A 21,324-nucleotide genomic window follows, 5' to 3' on the forward strand; every position below is an offset into this window, starting at 1 on the left:
TGATGTTATCACATTGGAATGTTACGAAACTTGTGCCAAATTCTATTTGATAACAATAATATTATAGATCAATTGAATTGAGGAGAATTGGAAAATATTGATAGCTTTTTAGAAATAGGCTGGCACATATGCGGATGACGTATCCAATCATCTCGCAGTAATCTTTTCCCGGAGATTTACAAGGCTAATTCGATCCGCTTACCTTCTCGGGAATCGTTTTCTTCGTAAATACCGCAAGTCACATGATGCCGATCACAATTGATTCGGTGTAATCTAAATTCAATATATTCTTCTTTAAGGTTTAGCTTCAAGGGGCGGCTTATCCGCCCCTTGGTTAAGTTAATTAGGTTAAGTTTTGATATTAATGGTTTTTTATATAACATTTATCCATTTAACGAACTATGTAACATGTTTATATATTTCGGTGTATTTGATTAATAAGAAGATGTATTTTAACATTTTAAACTGACGATGAAAATAAATAAGTTCGTTAAAATATTGTAAATAAAAATTCCCCAATATGAGTGGTAGGGGGAAGGGTGAAAAGGGGCTTGAAATAGAGCGTGCAATTCAAAGCGAGTGAAATATACTTTCTCCTCTGTGTCTCTCGATCCAGTTCGTTTAGTTTTTCTTCCCTTAATCAAATAGAAGATAAAAATAGGAAATAGGAAATAGAAGATATTTTCTAGAGCGAAAAAAATTTGCTTGGTGTAAGAAAATTTTTATCGTCTTCTTTATGTCCTCTAGCCAAGAAAAGAGCTTACAAGCGCAATGGAATTGTTTATATGCATAAATTTGTATGTCATCATGAAAATCCTTAGAGTCATATACAGATAATTTACAAATCGATAAAATCAAGACATGTTACAAATCGACGACTAAGGACAAATAAATTAATTGGTATTTTTTATAATTTTACATCTACTTACGTCTCACTCTGTAGTACATATACTTATAGGGATTGCAATGTGTTGTTTTATTTGTAATAAATATTATTATAAAAAAAATTGTTTTTAATTATTGTATTATATCCGGCATGCATTTCACAGTTGCATTCGCATATTATATACACAGAACCTAGCTAGGCTCTCTCTCTATATATGTTATTTGCCCCTATAGGTATATATGTTAAAAGTCAATGCAAAAGAAGTAAATTATTATATTGCACTCGAGTCAACTCTCATTTATACAGAATGACTTGGACCACCATATATTGTATACAATATAAAAATTATATTTTTAACTAACTTGAAAAGATACTTCACAAGTGATGAGTTCTAATGCTTTTTTTAGCATATTTAGTCTTGGAAGGTCGTCCTGGTAGCTCAGTTAGTAAAGGCGTAACCAATTCCGTCCGTGGTATGCCCAGGGTAGCGGATTCGATTCCCGTCGTCGCAACAAAAATTAATTCAATTAATAGTTTTGATGAGCTGGTGTAGTGCATAGTATACGCATGAAGGAGGTGCACTCAGCCTCTGAACTTGAGGAGCAGACAAATGACATTACCAGCGGAAAAGGTGGTAAACACATATATGGTCTCACAATGGGCTCTATAGCCTAAATATGTGTCTTTCGTGGACAGCCAATATAGCCTAACTTAACCTAGCCCAACCTAGTCTTGGAAATGACCATGCATGATAAACCGAGCCTTGATTTTAAACTCTTGACTTTAAACTTAAAGGGCATGAAAAGCCCTTGACTTTTAATTACATGTACATTTTCTTTAATCGCCAACCACTGCATTGACTCGTCCGCCATAACTATTGCTAATGATACTATTTCTTCAATACAGTACACAATATACTTACAAAGTGATATCAACAAAAAATTTCTTACTGTGTATATAAGACCAAAGAGCTACATACCAGAGTCCTAAGAAATCACCAATCTCGTCTTGGCGTATAATACAATTTTTATCCGACTAAATTAAACGCCTATTCTAGGAAATATTTATCAAAGTTTTTAACCCACCACATTTAACACTGGTTGCTTGAAATCTGCTTAGGATGATGTACTCTCATTGAACCACTCTCATGACAATAAAATCTTCTGGGAGATATCATTCTTTTTTATAAAATTGAATATGTCCAGAGAAATTTTATTAAGAAATTTTCAAATGATGATGTTTTAAATTTAAAAGAATAAGTATGTTCATATAATAAAAATTAATATTTTTCATAGTTTTCTAACATTTCATAAAGCTTTATTTTGAAGACTAAATAAAACAATTTAGGTGATAAAAATTTTCAGTAGTCTCGTAAGAGAGCCTGCGAACATGGGTTTGGTCTTGGTACGTAGAGGGATAATCTTAGTTTTGTAAGTCTCGCTGTTCACAAGAGCAGCGAGACTAGGGATATATTTCTAGGGATATATTTCTAGGGATATATATACTAGGGATATATTTCTGAGCCACTAATACTATTAAATATCCTTCAATTCGTGATAAGCAAAAAGAAAAAAAAATAAATTTCGAATGTTTAAATAAAATGTGAAATATATCTAAAAAAGTATTAAGCATTGAAATAAATTGTATATTTTGCTTCCCGTATACACACTGTATATGAAAATACGTATATAAATAAATTTATACCGTCTATCCGATAATCAGCACACAGAAAATATAATCATGAGACCACCTTACTTGTTTATAAATGTATATGTTTATCAGAATAAAGTCTATAAACACGCAAAACTTTTAATTCTTGCGACTTTTGATCCTATGAATCATGTTCACACAGAGTTAAAATATCTCTTTAAAATGTTCACTTTGAAATCTATGTATTTGTGTATATATGTATGTATGTATGAATGTATGTATGTATATTCGAATTTAAATTATAACCTTTATGTATTTTTATTCATGTTTTCATGTTTTCTTGAAATATTTTTGATTCCAATTATGAATGTCTTTCATTTGACATTCTGAGATCAATGTTTATATATGTTTATATAACAACCGCATGAAAAAATGTAAAGGAAAAGAAAATATGACATTTTTAGTTGATTTTATATATTAAACAGAGTGTCTTCAAATGCTTGAAACTGGAAAAATAACTGCTAACGTTAAAAAATGCTTCAAGTAAAAAATGTAGGGTTTGTAGGCGCACATCTGACGCAAACATTAAAATTGACCTAGGTTTTCAAGCTCAATGAAAAAATCACTCTTATCCATAACTGGTAATCGATAGATAACCATAAATTAGAAAGTTGTTATTAAATAAAAATGTAACATTTTCTGTTTGACACATTTTTCCGCAAACCATATAGTTTAACCATAAACGGATTGATAAGTTTTACCTAAAATTGTTGTTTTGTATCAAAATTGTTATTTCCTATAATTGTCTTAATCTAAGCACTCTTCGGGAAAAAATATCCGATAAGACCTTTTTTGTTCAAACTGAATGAACAAACGCCAAAAATGTAGATTTTTGTTATTACTAACAAATGTTTCCAACAAAAAATATTTTCGTATTTATAAAGAACAACTTTCTAATTTATTTCTATAAATTTGTATCAGAGTAAGGTTTTAATTGAACCTATAACTTAGATTGCATTCGATGCCGGAATCAGATGTGTTCCGCCGAAACTAACATTTTTCACTTGAAGCATTTTCCTTGATTAAATTTATTTTTCGAGTTTCAAGCATATGTCAACTTAAAAAAGGTAGGTTGGATATAGATAAGATACATAGAATATTTTAAAAATGAGTAAAAATTATTCTTAATAGAACATAATATTTTTAGAGTGAGATAAAAGTAGCAATCAATTTTATTAATAAGAAAATAACAATTTCTAAATTTCAGAAACCGAAAGTGCCAATGCAGTGTTACAAGACTCTTTTTCTGCTACTTACACTGAGTGTAATAAAAAGTTTTGTACACATTTACAGTTTCAATGTTCTTTAATTATTGCAAACGAATTATTAAAACTCCACAAATAATAATCTAGAACTGGAAAAATCGGAAGTAGAACTGTTCAATTTGTGTAGAATGTACGTTAAACAAAATATTCCCCCTATGAAAATGTTTCAGGATCGGTATAAAGCTACTTCAAAGTTTCAAATATGTAATAAGTGGTTCTTATTCAAAAATATTATACTAATACATTTAGACTACGAGGTACTTAGCATTATATTACCTACATTTGAATAAGAACAAAATTCAATTTGGTGAATTCAATCCAGTTAATCGAGCCTTGAATTAAAGTTGCATAATGATAATACTAAAAGTAAATAATTTTGCGAAGGAAGAATTACCTTGAATTTAGAGTGATGAAATAGTGAAGTATATTGATAATAAATGAATAGTGAAATATCTTGAAGTGTTTTTATATTAGAATTTTGGTCGTAACTTTAATTACCATCTACAAAAAATAACAAACTCAACAATATTCCATGTTAGCAAAGAATGATTAAAAGATATGTAATTGAGTTGGAAATATTAATTATTTCAGTCTTTCGTCTGTTGAGGATTAGATTTTATTTTTGTTGTATTTATTATATATATCTATATTCTTGTAGTAGGTATTTATAACGTTATGATTTTTCTTCCTTAAACATAATAGAAACCGCCTATATAAATTAATATAATATATACCACGCATTAATTAACTCTTGAACACAGTGTGAGGTAAATTATTCGTATTAATTAATATAATTTTCCTAGCACATATAAATAATATTGAATATTCTATAATTAAAATAAGTAAGAATTAATCTAAATTTTATGCAATTAATTCCAATTGAGAATTATATATAATTACGGAAAAAACAAAATGAATTTGAATTATTCCAACGCTTCTAGAATTTTTCACGCTTAGAAGAACAGGAAAAAAGGTTTGATAAAAAAATTTTTGAAATACTCTTATGCAGGATATTGTACGATAGTGTGGTGGCTTGGTATATTTTTCGTTGTTTTATTTATTCCATTTTGATTCTTAATTCGAAAAATTGAATTCTACATTACATGTTCCAGGGAGGACGAAATATTGTATCTTTGTAATGGATAAAATATGGCATACTTGTAATGGATAAAATAAAGCATCCTATAAAAAATCATTCTTGTTATCACTTCAGGTAAAGATATATCTTTGCACGGACAGAAAAGTGAAGTTGGTTTTTGAAAATACTTAGTAGTTCGCATAATATGAACGTTTATAACTCAATTAATAAAACAATGATATTTAAAAACGCTAAAAAGTGAAAAAATTTATTTAAAAAATCAAAAAATCCGACTTAAAAGACAAAACAAGTACAGTAGTTTGCATAGCGACCTTAACATTCGGGATCCATAATGGACTGACTTGAGCTGGTCTGGATTTTAATGGATCTCGACTGTTAAAGTCGCTATGTAAACTACGGGACTTGTGTTTCCTTTGGAGTTTATATTTAATGCAGTAGGGTTTCTTGATTTTTTTAATTTACAGTAAACGAATAATTTGAGAGTGTGTTCCCTGCATAATGATATATACATTACCTTAGAAATGAATCATTTGACTTATAATAATTGATTACATTTTTTGACAAAGATAAGTCTTAGGATTGAAAAATAGTTCTGCTTACAATTGAGAAATGATGGACGATGAAGGAGGTTATTATGGACCGCTAGATCTAGAAGATAAAAAGTATGTTCATCCAGAAAGGGCAGTAAATCATACATTTAATTTATTACAATTTGCTAATATGGCAGAAGATGCTCAATTTGAGGCAATGGATGCATCAATCACAGCTTGTGAAAAACATCCAAATAATCCAGGACTTGCTGCACGTGACATAAAACAGGTTATGGATATTAAATACCCATCGGGATGGAATGTGATTGTAGGAGAGGCGTTTGGTTTTGAAGTACAATATGAGCATCAATTTTTTCTATATTTTTATTGTAGTGGAAGTTTAGCTGTACTTGTTTGGAAGTGTTAAAGTTTTTTTTTTACTCTAAAATATTTTTTATACAAAATGTTTATCATATTAAGTTAATTAATTAAATACTATTATAATACTTAAAAATGTTTACAAAATCTTTTCTGTTAAGACAGTACGAGAAAAATAGCAACTTTCAGTAACAGGCTTGATTTGTATCATATGCATTTGAATTGAATTTTTTTCGATTATTTAAATCGATAATTGACTTCAAAGGTAAGAATATTTGACATTCATCTTATGGCAAAGTCGCTGATAGACTAGATATTTTAATAATTTTCACCCAGATTTAACTAATATCACCCAGATTTAATCAATTTTCGAAATATCGAAGATTGAAAAATAGCCAAAAATTTTATTTTTACTTTGTCTTTTCCGTCAGAAGAACAGCACCTTTTTTGTTAAATGATCAATAAACACTTGAAACTTCGAGGCTTACTTTTGGCGGTGTTTTTTCAAGCCCTTTCAAAAAGTCGTAGAGAGAGACAGTTTGGCAGATTCCCCAAAAGATAGGTTCAGAAACCACAGAAAAAAAAATCAAAAAAATTTATTATCAAAGTTTCAACCCGTAGTCTACCCTGCTCGTACTCAATGAAAGTTATTACCTTGGTAATCGAGTTTATAGTACATGTCATAAACTGACATATCCTTTACATGTTCGTCAAAATTACCATCGAAATTGGCGAAATCTTAAATAATCCTACTGCTTACACATGAGAAGAAATGGCAGCCGCGGCTGAAGAAGAAAGTGGTTATTATGGACCACCAGATTTGGAAGAAAAAATTTATGTACATCCAGAAAAGCATGTAAATTATACATACAATTTACTACAATTTGCTAATATGGACGAAGATGTTCAATTTGACGCTATGGATGCGTCAATCACAGCTTGTGAAAAACATCCAAATAATCCAGGACAAGCTGCGCGTGATATAAAACTTCATATGGATGCTAAATATTCATCTGGATGGAATGTGATTGTGGGAGAGGCCTTTGGTTTTGAAGTACAATATGAGCATCAATATTTTCTTTATTTTTTTTGTAGTGGAACATTGGCAGTTCTTATTTGGAAATGTTGAGTTACATGTTTTACGATACAATTCACTTACATTAATAGAAACTGTATTTTGTAAATGGATTTTTAATACTTATTTAACATATAATAATATTCAAAAAAAAGGTTTATTTCTATTATTACAGATATTTCTTTGAAGTGCTTTTGTGGAAATCATCTATAGAATCTCAAGGTTTGTGACGCAAAAAATTTAGTGACGCAATAGATCAAACGTTTCTGAAATATACCTATGCTTAAATTTTGGCTAATTTCAACAATTTTTTGTATTATTGCGAAAAAGTTAAAACTTATAAGTGAACTTTGATGGAACTTTTTTCATTTAGAACTTGAAGTTGTTTCGTTGAATTGAAAACTCATGCAATAACCGATATTTAAATTGAGATATTTTTTCGTTAGGATACAATTCTATTTTGTTGAGTATCAGAGCGAAATATTTCACTTCATAAATGAGAAATCTTGCAAGTGTAGATCACTTGAAATATTTCAACGAAAATGGGGCTTTGTTGATCTGTAAAATTATTAAAAAGTGATCTAACTGGTTTTTGCATTGGACCATTCAACTAAACTATGAATTATTATTTTTATGGAAAGAAAGGGGGGGGGGGGAGGATTTCAATTTAAATAGTATTAATCATAAGTTTTCAAAAGATATCATGGTAAAGCATTTTAAAAGAAATTATTGTCTTTTTACATCCCCACTATCGCTTTTCTCCTGCTGCTGATTGGTAGTATAGGTACTCTACATATTAATTTTTAACCTCCTAACCAAAACGAGGCTTATAAACATGACCGCTATGTGTGTATGTCTGCATGTCTGTCTATCTGTAGCATCGTAGGTCTTAATTGGATGAAAATTTCAACGAGTTATATTTGCTATTTTGTGGGAAATTTTTCTTTTTAAAATAGTCCGATTTATTTAGTCTAGTATGTAGTGCAATCACTAAATATTTTATGAGCATTACACTATAAAAAGTATCTTCAAAAGTAAAATCAAATAGTTGACAAAATATTCCAAGTACAGACACTTTTTTAATGTATCTTTTAACACCGATTGAATTTACCTTTAAAAAATAACATATTTCTATATACTTATCATATCAGTAAACACGTGTTTTTTAAATAAAACTTTTTAGTGTTAAATATTCAATAAATGTTTCGTTGCATACAAAAACAAGATGTTTTAATATTATCATTGTTTTTAATATATTAAAAGATTACCGAAACAAAAAATTTATCTTTGAACAGGCATTGGTAATATAATAATGAATGTATTACCTATTATTTATCTGTTGCGGTTGTTAATGTTATTGAAACTTAACACACGTATTGAACAGGAATAACCGAATTTAAATTCAAAATGCATATTTATTCATTTATAATAAAACATCTACATACGTTTTAGTTTTTAATATCATATTAATCAAAGACATAGAGATTTGATATTACCTAATAAAATTCATAATTAGATACGTATAATATATATCGAACTTAATCTTATCTTCGTTTGTGATCTAGGTGAAGAACAGATTTTCGTAATTCATGAATGAAATGCTTTGATATTGCACTAAATTTCGAGTATTCGTTGTGTGCGTAGTCATGGAAGGAACAAGCGCTTCCAATGAAAAATTTTGGCGATAAAGGAGGCTGTTATGACTAATTTGCAATTCTTTACATGTTAATGTTATAGAAAATGTCAAATTAAAATTATTGAAAAACACTAATTAATTAAACTTAATTCATTAAAATTGTGAAAATAAGAAATCAAATTGCACAAATATTATTTTTCAAATGTAAATTATCATAATTATTTATTTAAATTTGTGAGACAATAATATTAAATGTTCAATGGAAGTCATAATTGTAAACCATATACTTACAATTTATAATCATTTTATTTTTGCAAACTAAATTTTAAGTTAGTAATGGTTGAAATATTTAGTTTTCTAAAACGTAAAATCAATCAATTTTCCGTTTTTCCTCATAAATATGAAAAAAACAATCAAATGAAACAATCTTGACGTTGCCCTAAATTAAATAATAAAATTAATTTAATTTAATTTTAAAATAATAAAACAAAAGTCATCTCAAGATCAAAGCTTTCTTGTGTGACTTTATATTAAAGGAAATATTTTTTCTGTACATCTCCCCCCTTAAAATAAAATTTCCCCGGATTTTTTTTCCTATACCGGGTATTAATTTTATTAAAACTCTTCATTTGCATCTTCTACTTCTTCTGCTTTTTCTGTCATAACTGGAATAAGTTTTGATAAGTTCTGTTTCAATTTTGTATATTGAGTCTGAAATTTTCTCTATAATCTTGTATGGTCCAATTCGCAATTCATCTAATTTCTTCCTGTTCAGTTTATTCCCATTCTCAACATATACCAAATCTCCGACATTTATTCTTAAGTTAATTCTGTTTTGATCAAATAATCTCTTGTTATAATTGTGAGAGGTAATAGAATTTTCAACTGCTTTTTGTTTATCTCTATCCCAGTTACTTCTAAGATTTTCTCTTTTAAGTTCATTTGGTATGATAGTAACATCCGTACCATATAATATGTATTCGGGTACAAATTTTGTGACTGTGTGTTCAGTTTTATTGTACTTTTTAACACACTCTTGAGCTATGGTAGTCCAGGCTTTTTTATTATTTTTTTCATTGAAGTGACACCTTATTTTATTTACAAGGGTTTGTGGTTTAACCTCTCATTTAAGCCATTTGAAAATGGAGTATTTACTGCTGTAAATATAATTAGTATTGATTTTTCTTTCAAGAATAATTTGAATTCATTTGAATTTATTCCTGGATACTTGTCTGCAAGTATCATTCCAATATTATCTGTTTCTGTGATTTTTGAAACCAGTTTTATGAAACCAGAGTTTTGGATGTTACAATAAATGCGTATCTGCTGAAGTGGTCTATTAATAAGTGTAAATACTTTTTTGATGATCTAGAACCATCGAAACCACCAATAGTGTCTATAGACACTATTGGTGGTGTCAAATTAGATCACTATAGTTTTACCGTCGCCGAAAATTCTTTAAAAATAAATTTTAATCTTTGAATTGAAAATATTTGAAATTGTAGAATATGTTTTTTAAAGAAGCAAAAAAATAAAGCAAGTTTTTATTTGGTTGAGTTCACACATATTTCAAAATATTTATTATATTTTTTTTTAATCTCAATATAAATCTAAAATATTAAGTATGTAAAATGTAATATACATTACTTATTAAAAAAAAATTTTTTTATTAAAATTTCGTTTAATTAATTTTTTTTTCTTCTTGTTGATTTATTTTTCTATTGTATTGTTTATAAATTTTTTTAAAATTCAATTGTATGTTTTTATAAATATTCAATTAGAAATTTTTATTCTTTAGAAAATTAACGTCAAAATAGAATCAATTACAGATTAATAATTTTCTAATTAATCATTTTTATTGTTTACTTATATGTCAAAATTTGTAACGCGTGGCTGCCAATTCTGTTGAACGAAAATTTTATTTTTATTTTATGGGTCATTGAAAACAGATCCTAAATTGTACTACGCTATCGATGGTTTTTAATAAGAAACTACATTATTGCTAAACAATAAGTTTTTCATATCAAAAGTCTATACTAATTCGTATAGACCCGGTAAAATTAAGTATGAATAATTTTCGAATGGAAAACTTTTACAGGATCCCTTTTAAATAATGTTTCTGAACGTAAAAGTGCAGGTTGCCGGTGGGTAACCCGGTAGAATATTGTTTAAACTATTTTTTTAATGAAAAATAATGACCAAATTACTTCAGAAAAAATTGTTAATATAATTGGGGTGAAAATTAACAAGAAATGTTCTTAGACATTTTTCTCTAGGCTCTCGACAGTCTTCTTCGTAAAATAAGAAAAACGCGATATTTACGATTTTCATCCCTCAAAAAGGGTTGAAAAAATCAAATTTTTAAAATGCATACAATTTTTATTAAGTTCTTGATTGTTAACTGTTAAGAGAGCGCATGTAAAACCACTTAAAAGTAATTATTAACCTGTTCTAAACATGCTAGAATGTTGCGATTTTCACCAATCGACTAATCGAAATACAGTCAAATTAACAGAAAAGTTAGAAAAATATTATTTTCCACAACGCAACCTTTCAGAAATCAGAAAAACCATTTTTTGTATACCCAAGGTATAAAACAAGTGAAATAGGTGGAGATGAGACGAAAATGAGTATCATTTACCAAAAAATGGTAATTTTATAATTGTTGTTGAAAATTTACACTTATAATATTTTAGTAAAAATTGATGATTAGGAAACTAGACGTGTATACTGTGTACACGTACGTAACGTAACTTAATTATTATTACGTAATATCAAATTTAGAAATCTGAATAAAAAATTAGTTTAATGTACAAATAAAAAGAGTACGTATGGCTTTTAGATAATAGATCAATGAGTTTCTGATTCAAGTAAATCATTTCAGTTGTAACGATGTGTAGTGAGAAGCGAAATTAGTCTCGGTCTTGTAGTCTTGTTCTTAGTCTTATCAATTTTTCAAGACCATGACCAATATAGTTATGTTTGACCAATACCAAGACCAAGAAAAAAACGATACTCTGTAAAACCGAGACCTAACTCGGGAAGATCAAGACTAATTTTCACAAGACCAAGACTCACAACAAGACTTTTACCAAAATTATTGTTGAAAATAATTCAAAATTCTAAAAAAAAGAATAAAATTTTAAAATTAAATTAATTTTATTTCTAATATTTGCAAAAACTTTAATTAAAAAGAAACCTAAAATTGAAACGTTACATTTGAATCAGGAAGCGGGAATAAGCTAAGATGGCGTCGACTGGATACATGCGCGAATTGAACCAAAACTCGTCCTCTATTGAACATAACTTGTATAATTCTCCCATGCCATCAGTTATCTATTTTTGTATGAAATCATATCTATAGTTGTATGTAGATCGCAACTTCTAATAAAATCCCTTTTCTTCATAAAAGGAATGCTCTTTTAAGAAAAATCAAATAAATCGCAATCAAGATGGTAGTAATTTTGAAGCAGGCAGGCAAGCATTCCTTATTTTACATTGGTGCTGTCTTTTGGTCCATATTCCCACCGTGCGAGAGTTTTATTTGAGGCGTTTCCATGGTAACGATGCACTACATTAATTATAGAATTGTATGGATATATTTGGATGGATTGCATTTATGACTTACATTGAAAATTTAATATTATTGTCTCACAGATTTAAATAAATAATTATGATAATTTACATTTGAAAAATAATATTTGCGCAATTTGATTTCTTATTTTCACAATTTTTAATGCATTAGGTTTAATTAATTAGTGTTTTTCAATAATTTTAATTTGACATTTTTTGTAACATTAACATGTAAAGAATTGCAAATTAGTCAAAACAGCCTCCTTTATTGCCAAAATTTTTCACTAGAAGCATCGATTTTATTGTCCCTACCATGACTACGCACACAACGAATAGCACAAAATACAAATCAAAACATAAAAATATCGTAAAAATTTTTATTTCAAATTTCGTGGCGCATACAATAACTTTCTATAATAAAGTTAAATTAATACGTATTTTTTTAAATCATAATATTGTGAAAGGAAAACCTTCAGTATTTTTTTTATTATTTTATTTATAATTTACAAATACTAAATTGATTTATTGCATTTCGTGTTAAAAAATTAAAATGAAAAAAAAAAGTCATCATTAAAAGCCAGTATAAAAGGTACCACCATAAACGTATATTTTTAATTAATATCAACTATACTTCCTGTTTGTTGATAATATTATATAATAGCTTCCTCTAGAAGGAATAAGATTATAGAAAACTTAGATTAATTTGTTTATTACAAATTTGATATTTGTTTATTAAGCCATTCGCCTGGTAAGTTTTGTTGATGTTTCTTTTTGGTACATTTTATAAGCCGGAAAATTCCATCAAATGTGGAAAAGTGGTGGAACAGCTCCGATTTCCTAAAATTTTTTGTTTAACTGTTCCTTAGACCTTCAGGAAGATTTAGGAGCTGCATTAAGAAAATTTCGGCATTACAAAGAAAACTGATGTAAATTAGGGTTGTTTTCCCATCCTCAAAGCACTTCAGTAACAATAAAAACAAATCAAAATTTCACCTTGAAAATCATCTCCCGAGGGTTTTCGAGATCGCTGATCATGAATTCAAGGATAAAAAGCAACTGGATATGGTTGCAACCCCAATAAAACTACCCTTGGATGTGACAAATAAAAAATTTATTAAATTGAGGACAAAAAGAATCTGAATGTAGTTCTAAGCTACCCCTAAAGGCCACCCCTAGAAGTGAAGAGAAAGTTTTTACCGTTTTTTGTTCCACCTCAATTTGTTTTTGTTGATTTTCATCACTTTACGCGCCAAACCTTCACGGAAAATTGTTTTTAGATTGCCCAAATTTTACAGGTTATTATAATAGGCCACGGTCCAATCTAGAACCGCAGATATTGATAATCATGCGTTTGGGTCTACCCTGGGCCCAATTTTAGTCTAATCTTAATTTGCGATATCCTAACTCGCGTCCGGTACGTCGCTGCGGATGCAACATCAGTATATTGTGTTTATAGAGAAGTATCATGTATTTTCTCTTTGAATTAAAAATTTTTATCTTCATCACAAATTAAAAAACAAATATTAATGATAGGTAATTGTAAATTTTTTTTGCATTAAAATTAAATTTGACATATTTGAGATAATTTAAACAATAATTTGAATATTAGTCATCCATTAAAACTAGAACTTGCTGACCATGAAATGTCCAACTTGTTTTATTCACTTGAATTTTTTTTGATGTTGCAGGTGAGAAGTTAGAATGTCAATCATGATCCTAACTTTATTAATTCTATTACAGTTTAATGTTTTAACAATATACATATAATTATTAACTCGTGCTAAACACGGAAGTATTGGATCTGTATAATTTAAAAAAATTAATCATAAAATGAAATTGAATAGAATTTAATAATCCCGTTAAAACTTATATTCATTAATTTATTCAGTTATTGTTTAACCGTTGTAAGATATATTTCATTATCAATTGTTTTTTGTTTTCTAATTGACAAAAACAATTGAAAATTAACATTTTTAAATTGGTAGCACGTGTTTTAGTTATTTTGATTAATATAATTGTTCTCCCTAAATTTATACTTTTCTTAGTAAAGTCTACATTCGTACAAAAGCTTTTGCAAATATACAAAGTAAACTCTTCTGTACAGCAAATTTCGAGTGAAAAAAGTAATAGTTATTATATAAAATTGAACATTTAAAGAAACCCCCGACATAAAGTCAGATCTGTCGATTCGTTTGATTTTTGATTTTGTTTGTTTGATTGGGAGTTAATTTGATCGTACTTAGCTATGTTTCAAGAAAATTTAGACAACCGTTCGAAGATCATTCCCATTTTTCTTGTTGACTCGAGCACGGAACCATAAACTCACACTTCAAACATACTGGCGATCAAATTAACTTTCAAACGAACAAAAAAAATTAAAATCGGTTCATCCGTTTAAGAGATACAGATTCACATACATAGACACTTTAAAACACCCCTTTTTTTAGTAGGGGAAAAAAAAATTCCAAGTTACAGGTTTTTGTTGCACTCCTTATTGCTATATGAAAACCTTGAGACGTTAAGAAACATTTTAAGTTTGAGTTAAATTTAGCTGTTACAATAATTGACTCAGAGGACAACACTGTTTTTCCTGTTTAATAAAATAAAAGTTAGTTAGTACCATAAAATATATTTGTACGTAAATTTTATTCAATGATTTATCTGGGTGCTTCATTTTCTGGGCTCTGCCTTCTTCGGGGACTTAACGGTATGACTGGTTTTACTGAAATAATTCTCCATATTTTTCAATCTTAATTGGCTGGTTATTTACAAATCTTATGCTAATATTTTTATGAGGTTGTAATACTTCTAAAAAACTTATATAACACAGAAAATTGCCTACAAAATGATGTTTCCTATGAAAATTCTTTTCTGTCACTTGTAAACTTTTAAGATTTGACAGAAATATGGCAAATCTGACAAAAGTTTGACTTTTTTGGAAAATGAAAATGAAAGCCATGGACGTTCTTTTTAATCAGAACTTATTTACTTTTTCAAATATAGTGGAAGTGATGGATATTCAGTTTGGAAATGCGTTTGTTCCACAAAATTGATATAATTTTTTGTCGTATTTTATTGTAATCTCATTTACACATGACATGCGGATTTCAGTTATCTATTTCATTGTGAAGTACCTACATAACATGTTTGGTATCAAACTAAAGGGCGTACTTGGTACTTTTCAAAAATATATATATTGCTATACTTAATCACGAAATTGTAACCGCAAAATAGTTGAAAATGTATATATTTTCGCCTGTTCTCTCCGAGCTTCTACAATACTTATCATAATTTGACAAATGAGGTATCGTTAGAAGCGTCTTCACATTAAATTGAATACAGCGCCCTCTAGAGGACATAAAGCTATGATAGCAGTAATGATGAAACAATATTGCGAATTTTAAGGCAATAGATAAATGAAAAAGGGACTTGTATCTCGAAGCGCTTCAAGCTCTCGAGCTTCAAGCTTGAACTATGCCGCTTCAAGCTTGAACTATGTTTTTTTCGATGTTGCTAACAATATTATTTAGGTGTCAACTTATAAGTTAAATATATTCATTTCATTGTTTTTTGTAAGTAATGTATACCTACCTTTCAATTGTTCTTCATTTTTTTGACATAAACAATTGATAAATTAATATTTTGAAGTTGGTAGCACGTGTTTAGATTGTTTTGACTAAAATAATTGTTTTCATCATTTATTTCTCTTTATTATTAATTATTATTTATAAAATAAGAACCTGTCATGTTTTTGTTGTTGTTGTTATTTTTTTAAGTAAGTAATAATTTATTTAAAATATTCAATTGTTTTATTTTTTCGTTTTTTTTAAGTAATTTTTTTTCTTCATATTTTCATTTATTATATTATTATTTCATTTACTCTTCTAGTAAGTAAAAGAAGAATATAATTTGGGGGCTTACATTAAGATTGATAGATCATTTATTTTAAATTAAACTGACTTGTATTCGTTATAGAAAATGTCATATTAAAATTATTGAAAAACACTAATTAATTAAACTCAATGGATTAAAAATTGTGAAAATAAGAAATCAAATTGCACAAATATTATTTTTAAATGTAAATTATCATAATTATTTATATAAATTTGTGAGACTATAATATTAAATATGTCATAAATGCAATCCATAGAATTATATATGCATCCATACAATTCTATAATTAAAGTAGTGTATCGTTACCATGGAAACGCCTCTAATAAAACTCACGCACGGGAAGTATACTTACATGAAATTTTTGAAAGTATACGTAATTAATAAATCTCTGTGTTAAATGATGATGCCGTCCAAATGGTAATCACAAAAAACAAATAATTGAACTTTTTTTTATTATCAAAATGAGTGTCCAGTTCGAGTTACTTACCGTATAACACAAAATTATCGTTCGCTAATATCGTTAATACGAGTCGACTATTGATCGTTTGGTATTTTAAATTGGTTCATTAAAAAACAAACAATACGCGAAAGACGTTGAATCTTGAGTATCAAGAATAAACATTAGACATTTTTTCTATTAAAATTTTTTAAAATATATTTTGAATCATTCTCAATGGAAATCCCATTACATATACATACACGGTATTATATTTAAAAGAAACGTTGCATTCTTTTGAATATTAATTAGTCAACACCTGGTAATAATAATGTAGATGATGGAAAAACTGTCTTATGAAAAACGTAGACAACAATATTTATTAATAAACACAAACAGAGTGGTCAACATAAAAGAACGTAGGTATCAATACAATATCTGCATTAATTTCTTACTACGGGTAAGCAGGAAGCAACTTCATGTTCTGCTATGAAGTTATCCAAAAAAATTGTTTTTCTCTTTAAAAATATTTTTATCCACCGTGGTAGTGGAACAGTATCGTCGTCTATCCAACAGTGAACGAATTGGTGCTGCTTGTAGCATGCAACATGGAATCTGAACAAATTTAATTGAATTTTGTGTTACGTTGTCGCACGCCTACAATAAGCAACAACCCTTGACAACAAATATTGAGCGACATCCAGTCCAGCGGTGTCTTAGTGGAATTGAGCCTTTATAGTAGCATTTTTATACATGTTTATTTCAGGAGTTTCCATGGTAATAGCACACTACTTTATTAATATAAGTTTGTGGGTGGACATATAAGTCTATGGTTTTTATATATGGCTTACATTGAAAATTTAAAACTGTTTTCTTAGAAATTTAAATTATTTATTATCCTAGTTAAAATTTTAGAAATAATTTTTATGCAATTTTGTCTCTTATTTGCACAATTTCAAGTGCAAATTCAACTTTAATTATTAATTTTTATTTGACGTTTATATATTTTAAATAGAACATAGTCATATTTTTCATAAAACGTGTGATTAATTTCAAATATTATAAGAGAGCATCGTTGCGCTTGATTCAGTTGTCTCCTCCAACTATTTTGCACATAACGAATAGAACTATAACAAGTGAAAACAAACAATTGACTGAGTTAATTGTTGAAATACCATGCATAGTTAGTGTTGATTTCTTTATCACATTACACATACAAAAATGTGCCACATACATAACTGTTAATCAAGTATAGTACATATTATAAAATTTCCGCCTAATTGGCGCCCTCACGGGTAAACAGTGATGTTTACGAAAAAATAATTCAAACAAAAGTTGTTTAATTTTTGATAAGGAACATTTTTTAAATTTAAACTTTTGTTCTATCTCTAACGGTTTACAAGATGGGTCCTACGGATCCAAGACCCAATTGACCTATGATGCTCATTCACTCAATTTTTATGTCCTGAGTACGCTGTAAAAATTTCAGCTCGATATCTTTATTCGTTTTTGAGTTATCGTGTCCACAGACGGACGGACGGACAACTGGAAATGGACTAATTAGGTGATTTTATGAACACCTATGACAAAATTTTTTTCCTAGCATCATTATTTTTAAGCGTTACAAACTTGGGACTAAACTTAATATACTATGTATATTTCATATATGCATGGTATAAAAATGGACCACACAGTATAGAAACTTCAAATAATTTTTAATATATATAGATATAGATATAAATTTTAAATTCAATTTGTTTTAATTAAGGTGACTATTAATTAAATGTACTTCAGCGACGATCTTTTGTTTTGACAACAGACACTTCATAACAGTATTTTATTTAGAATAGTAGGTACTTACGTAAGAACCTACCTACCTACCTAGTAGTAAATATATAGTCTTAGTAGAGGGTCCTCTATCAAAGAAGTCACTTACCTACTTCTAAAACTATGTTCGTTATGCCCTGCCTAAGACACGGAGAATATTTATTCAAAACATTTACTTTATTTCGATTTTTTACTCCAATTACCTAGGTCAATTTTTCTTTTATATAAATACGTATTTCGACTATCGTGTTGCCATCATCAGTATGAATTAGCTAATCGTACTTTCTCTTATATTGTATGTTACTCATTGTTAAAATCGAAGTTTTCGTTTTCGAATTATAGACTTCAGCTTTCTGGTATTCCTTGACTAGTAGATAAAATGATCGTGAATACAAAACCCTAAAACCTCAGATTTTTTACTTCCTTTATTTTAACTTGTAGTCTCTGCTTGTCTGCTTGTTTGCCGAAAAAACTATGAAACGATTTTTAACCGTTTCTCCGTGATCCAATTGAGTTGAAGCTCGTGCAGGCAGACTTGTGCAGCCAAATTCGGTCTAATAACTTTAATACAAATTATTTCAATACATTAAAAACAAAAAATGTCACGTTTGCTGTGATAACACTGTACTTATGAATTGTAAAACTAGTAATAACTATCAATTAGAAACAATATTTTCGAAATCTGTTATTTTAAAAGTTTTATCGAAAGGAATTTCACCTTAGGAATATATCTTTAAGTTTCATGGCCAAGACAATGTATTAACATCACTTTACATGGAAGTCTGCCTGCTCGGACATACTTTCTCGTTCACGATTTCAAATAGTGATAGCGATCTTGGATTTGCGTCCATCGTTTTATTAGAGCAACTGCCGCTGCCTGGATTCCAACACATAACCTTCCAGTCAGTAGTCAAACGATAAAAGGAGATTGTGTCTTTACTCGGTCGATCATATGACCACTTATTTTATTATGAATGGTACTTAACATACCTACAGTGAGGATTTCCCACGCCTTGGGGAAAAAATCTTTAAAAAAACTTTTCTGCTATTTACACTTTGAATATTTTAAAAATTGTAAAAATTAGTTTGTTGTATCCTTATCCAAAGTCCATGTTGTTGACTGCGTTCAATATCATAAAAACATCTCCGTGTACTGTTGATACATAGCTAAGTAATAATATCATTTCCTTACATTATTATACTGTTTATTATGATAATTATTAATAATATGTCCCAAGTGTTCTCACATATTTTATACAATATGACAATTAAGTTTTGTTGTATCTTACATATCTACCCTATCGTCTACCCTCCAATTCATTATTCAAGTATCGTATGAATATTTTTTAATTAAAAATATTTTTTTTCAATTTTCAAAAATATTTAGTATTGGGATTATACAGAGGTAGAGATATGCATTAGTTGGTGTACAGTTATAAATTCTAGTTATTTTGTATAAATCTAGATGTGTTCGATTCAAAAACAATAGAATTGACCTTAATAGAACATTTTTCATAACAAGATAATTTGTACAATAGTACAAAATTTTCCTTGAAAAATGATTTAAGCCGAATGGACGCCTCTGGTCCTTTTGCGGCAGTTGATTCTTATGAGATAAGATTCAATTTTGAGGATTATCTCGACTATGATTTAGCAGATGTTGCATATAGACAAGACACGTAAGGAAATCGCATAAAAAGAAATTCAATAGCGTCAAGATTTGCGTCTATATCAACCAACCGGCAACGTTTGAGCTCCTAAAAGCAAACATCCGCCAAGCTATAATCGAGATAATATCCGAAACTTAACCCGCGAAAAAATCGTGGAAATTACTTTGAACGAATCAACCGCTGCAGAAAATTCTGAGGCAATCATTTGGCTGACATCATATAAAATTCAATTTGTTTCTTATTCTACTAATAAAACTAAGATAACATTATATTTTCCTTCTTTTGTTTTTTATTTAAAGTTAGGGAACTCATTCTGAATCACCCTATATTTATTGCCATCATTTTACAGAATAATGTTGACTACGAAGAAGATATGGATCAGAGCAATGACTTCGATTCCAGCTCAGGTGCTCATTTTTCAAATTTAATGTAAAAAATGCTTAATACTATTAAAATTTCAGACCATATGACATGATTTTTGTTGGACTAAAAACAAATTTTGCCAATTTTTCTTTGTAATTAACGCTTAATTTACAAAATTTTTGAATTTGTTTTTATTTTTGTTAGTAATTAATAAAATTTTTTACTTTATTTTTCGTTTCCCATACATAATGTCTTTATTATGCTGATTGTAAAAATATTTAAATATTCTTTTGATATTTCAAAACAAACAATTAAATTAATAAGAACATTTGTTAAAATTAATTTGAATAAAAATTTTTCCTTGTTGTTTAACAAATTTTGTACATTAATTTTCAAAATGTTTTTCAAGTGTCATTTTTTGACCAAATAAATACACTAAAGCCCCCCACTAAGCGAATAATTAACACTATTTTGCATGAGAATTCGTTATATTCTGGAATAATTATTCAATTAAATTTGAAAATTTAAATAAAGAAAACAAAAGGACAGGAAAAAATTTATTCAACAAGTTCATATGTTATTTTTTTGTGTACTTGGATAAAGTGTTGTACCTTGGTGCAAATATACCTTTGATCACCCTTTAGTTTCTTGAAATATATTAATATTAATGAAAAAACAGGTATGTGAAGCAAAAAAATTCTGTGTCCGTCAATGGGCTTTCCTTTTCAAGTAAAATAGAATCACATAATATTGAAAAAGGTTGAAGAAAGAAGAGACAAGAAAGAAAAACACTCTACCTTGTATCTCGAATGAGAAAAACGTCGTGTATAATTACTATATTTAATCAAAATTCTGTATAAATATGGTGGGAGCGCAAATAAATGTACTTTATTCATATATGGAAATCTCTGATTCTGACCTGGATAATCGAATAAATTTATGAAATTATTATATTTTCATCGTTCCTTGATAAGTGTGCGAT

The 21,324-nt window shown here is 28.5% G+C and overlaps 1 protein-coding gene across 1 annotated transcript; it reads left to right on the forward strand.

Annotated features, from left to right (window-relative positions):
* Positions 1–5,569: 5,569 nt before the first annotated feature.
* LOC123296029 lies at positions 5,570–7,032 on the forward strand. The gene is made up of 3 exons (XM_044877490.1): positions 5,570–5,834; positions 6,636–6,922; positions 6,964–7,032. Exons 1-3 carry the CDS (start codon positions 5,570–5,572, stop codon positions 7,030–7,032), a joined length of 621 nt encoding a protein of 206 aa, XP_044733425.1.
* Positions 7,033–21,324: the final 14,292 nt, after the last annotated feature.

This window comes from Chrysoperla carnea, chromosome 3, assembly GCF_905475395.1.
Source record: "Chrysoperla carnea chromosome 3, inChrCarn1.1, whole genome shotgun sequence".
Taxonomy (NCBI): domain Eukaryota; kingdom Metazoa; phylum Arthropoda; class Insecta; order Neuroptera; family Chrysopidae; genus Chrysoperla; species Chrysoperla carnea.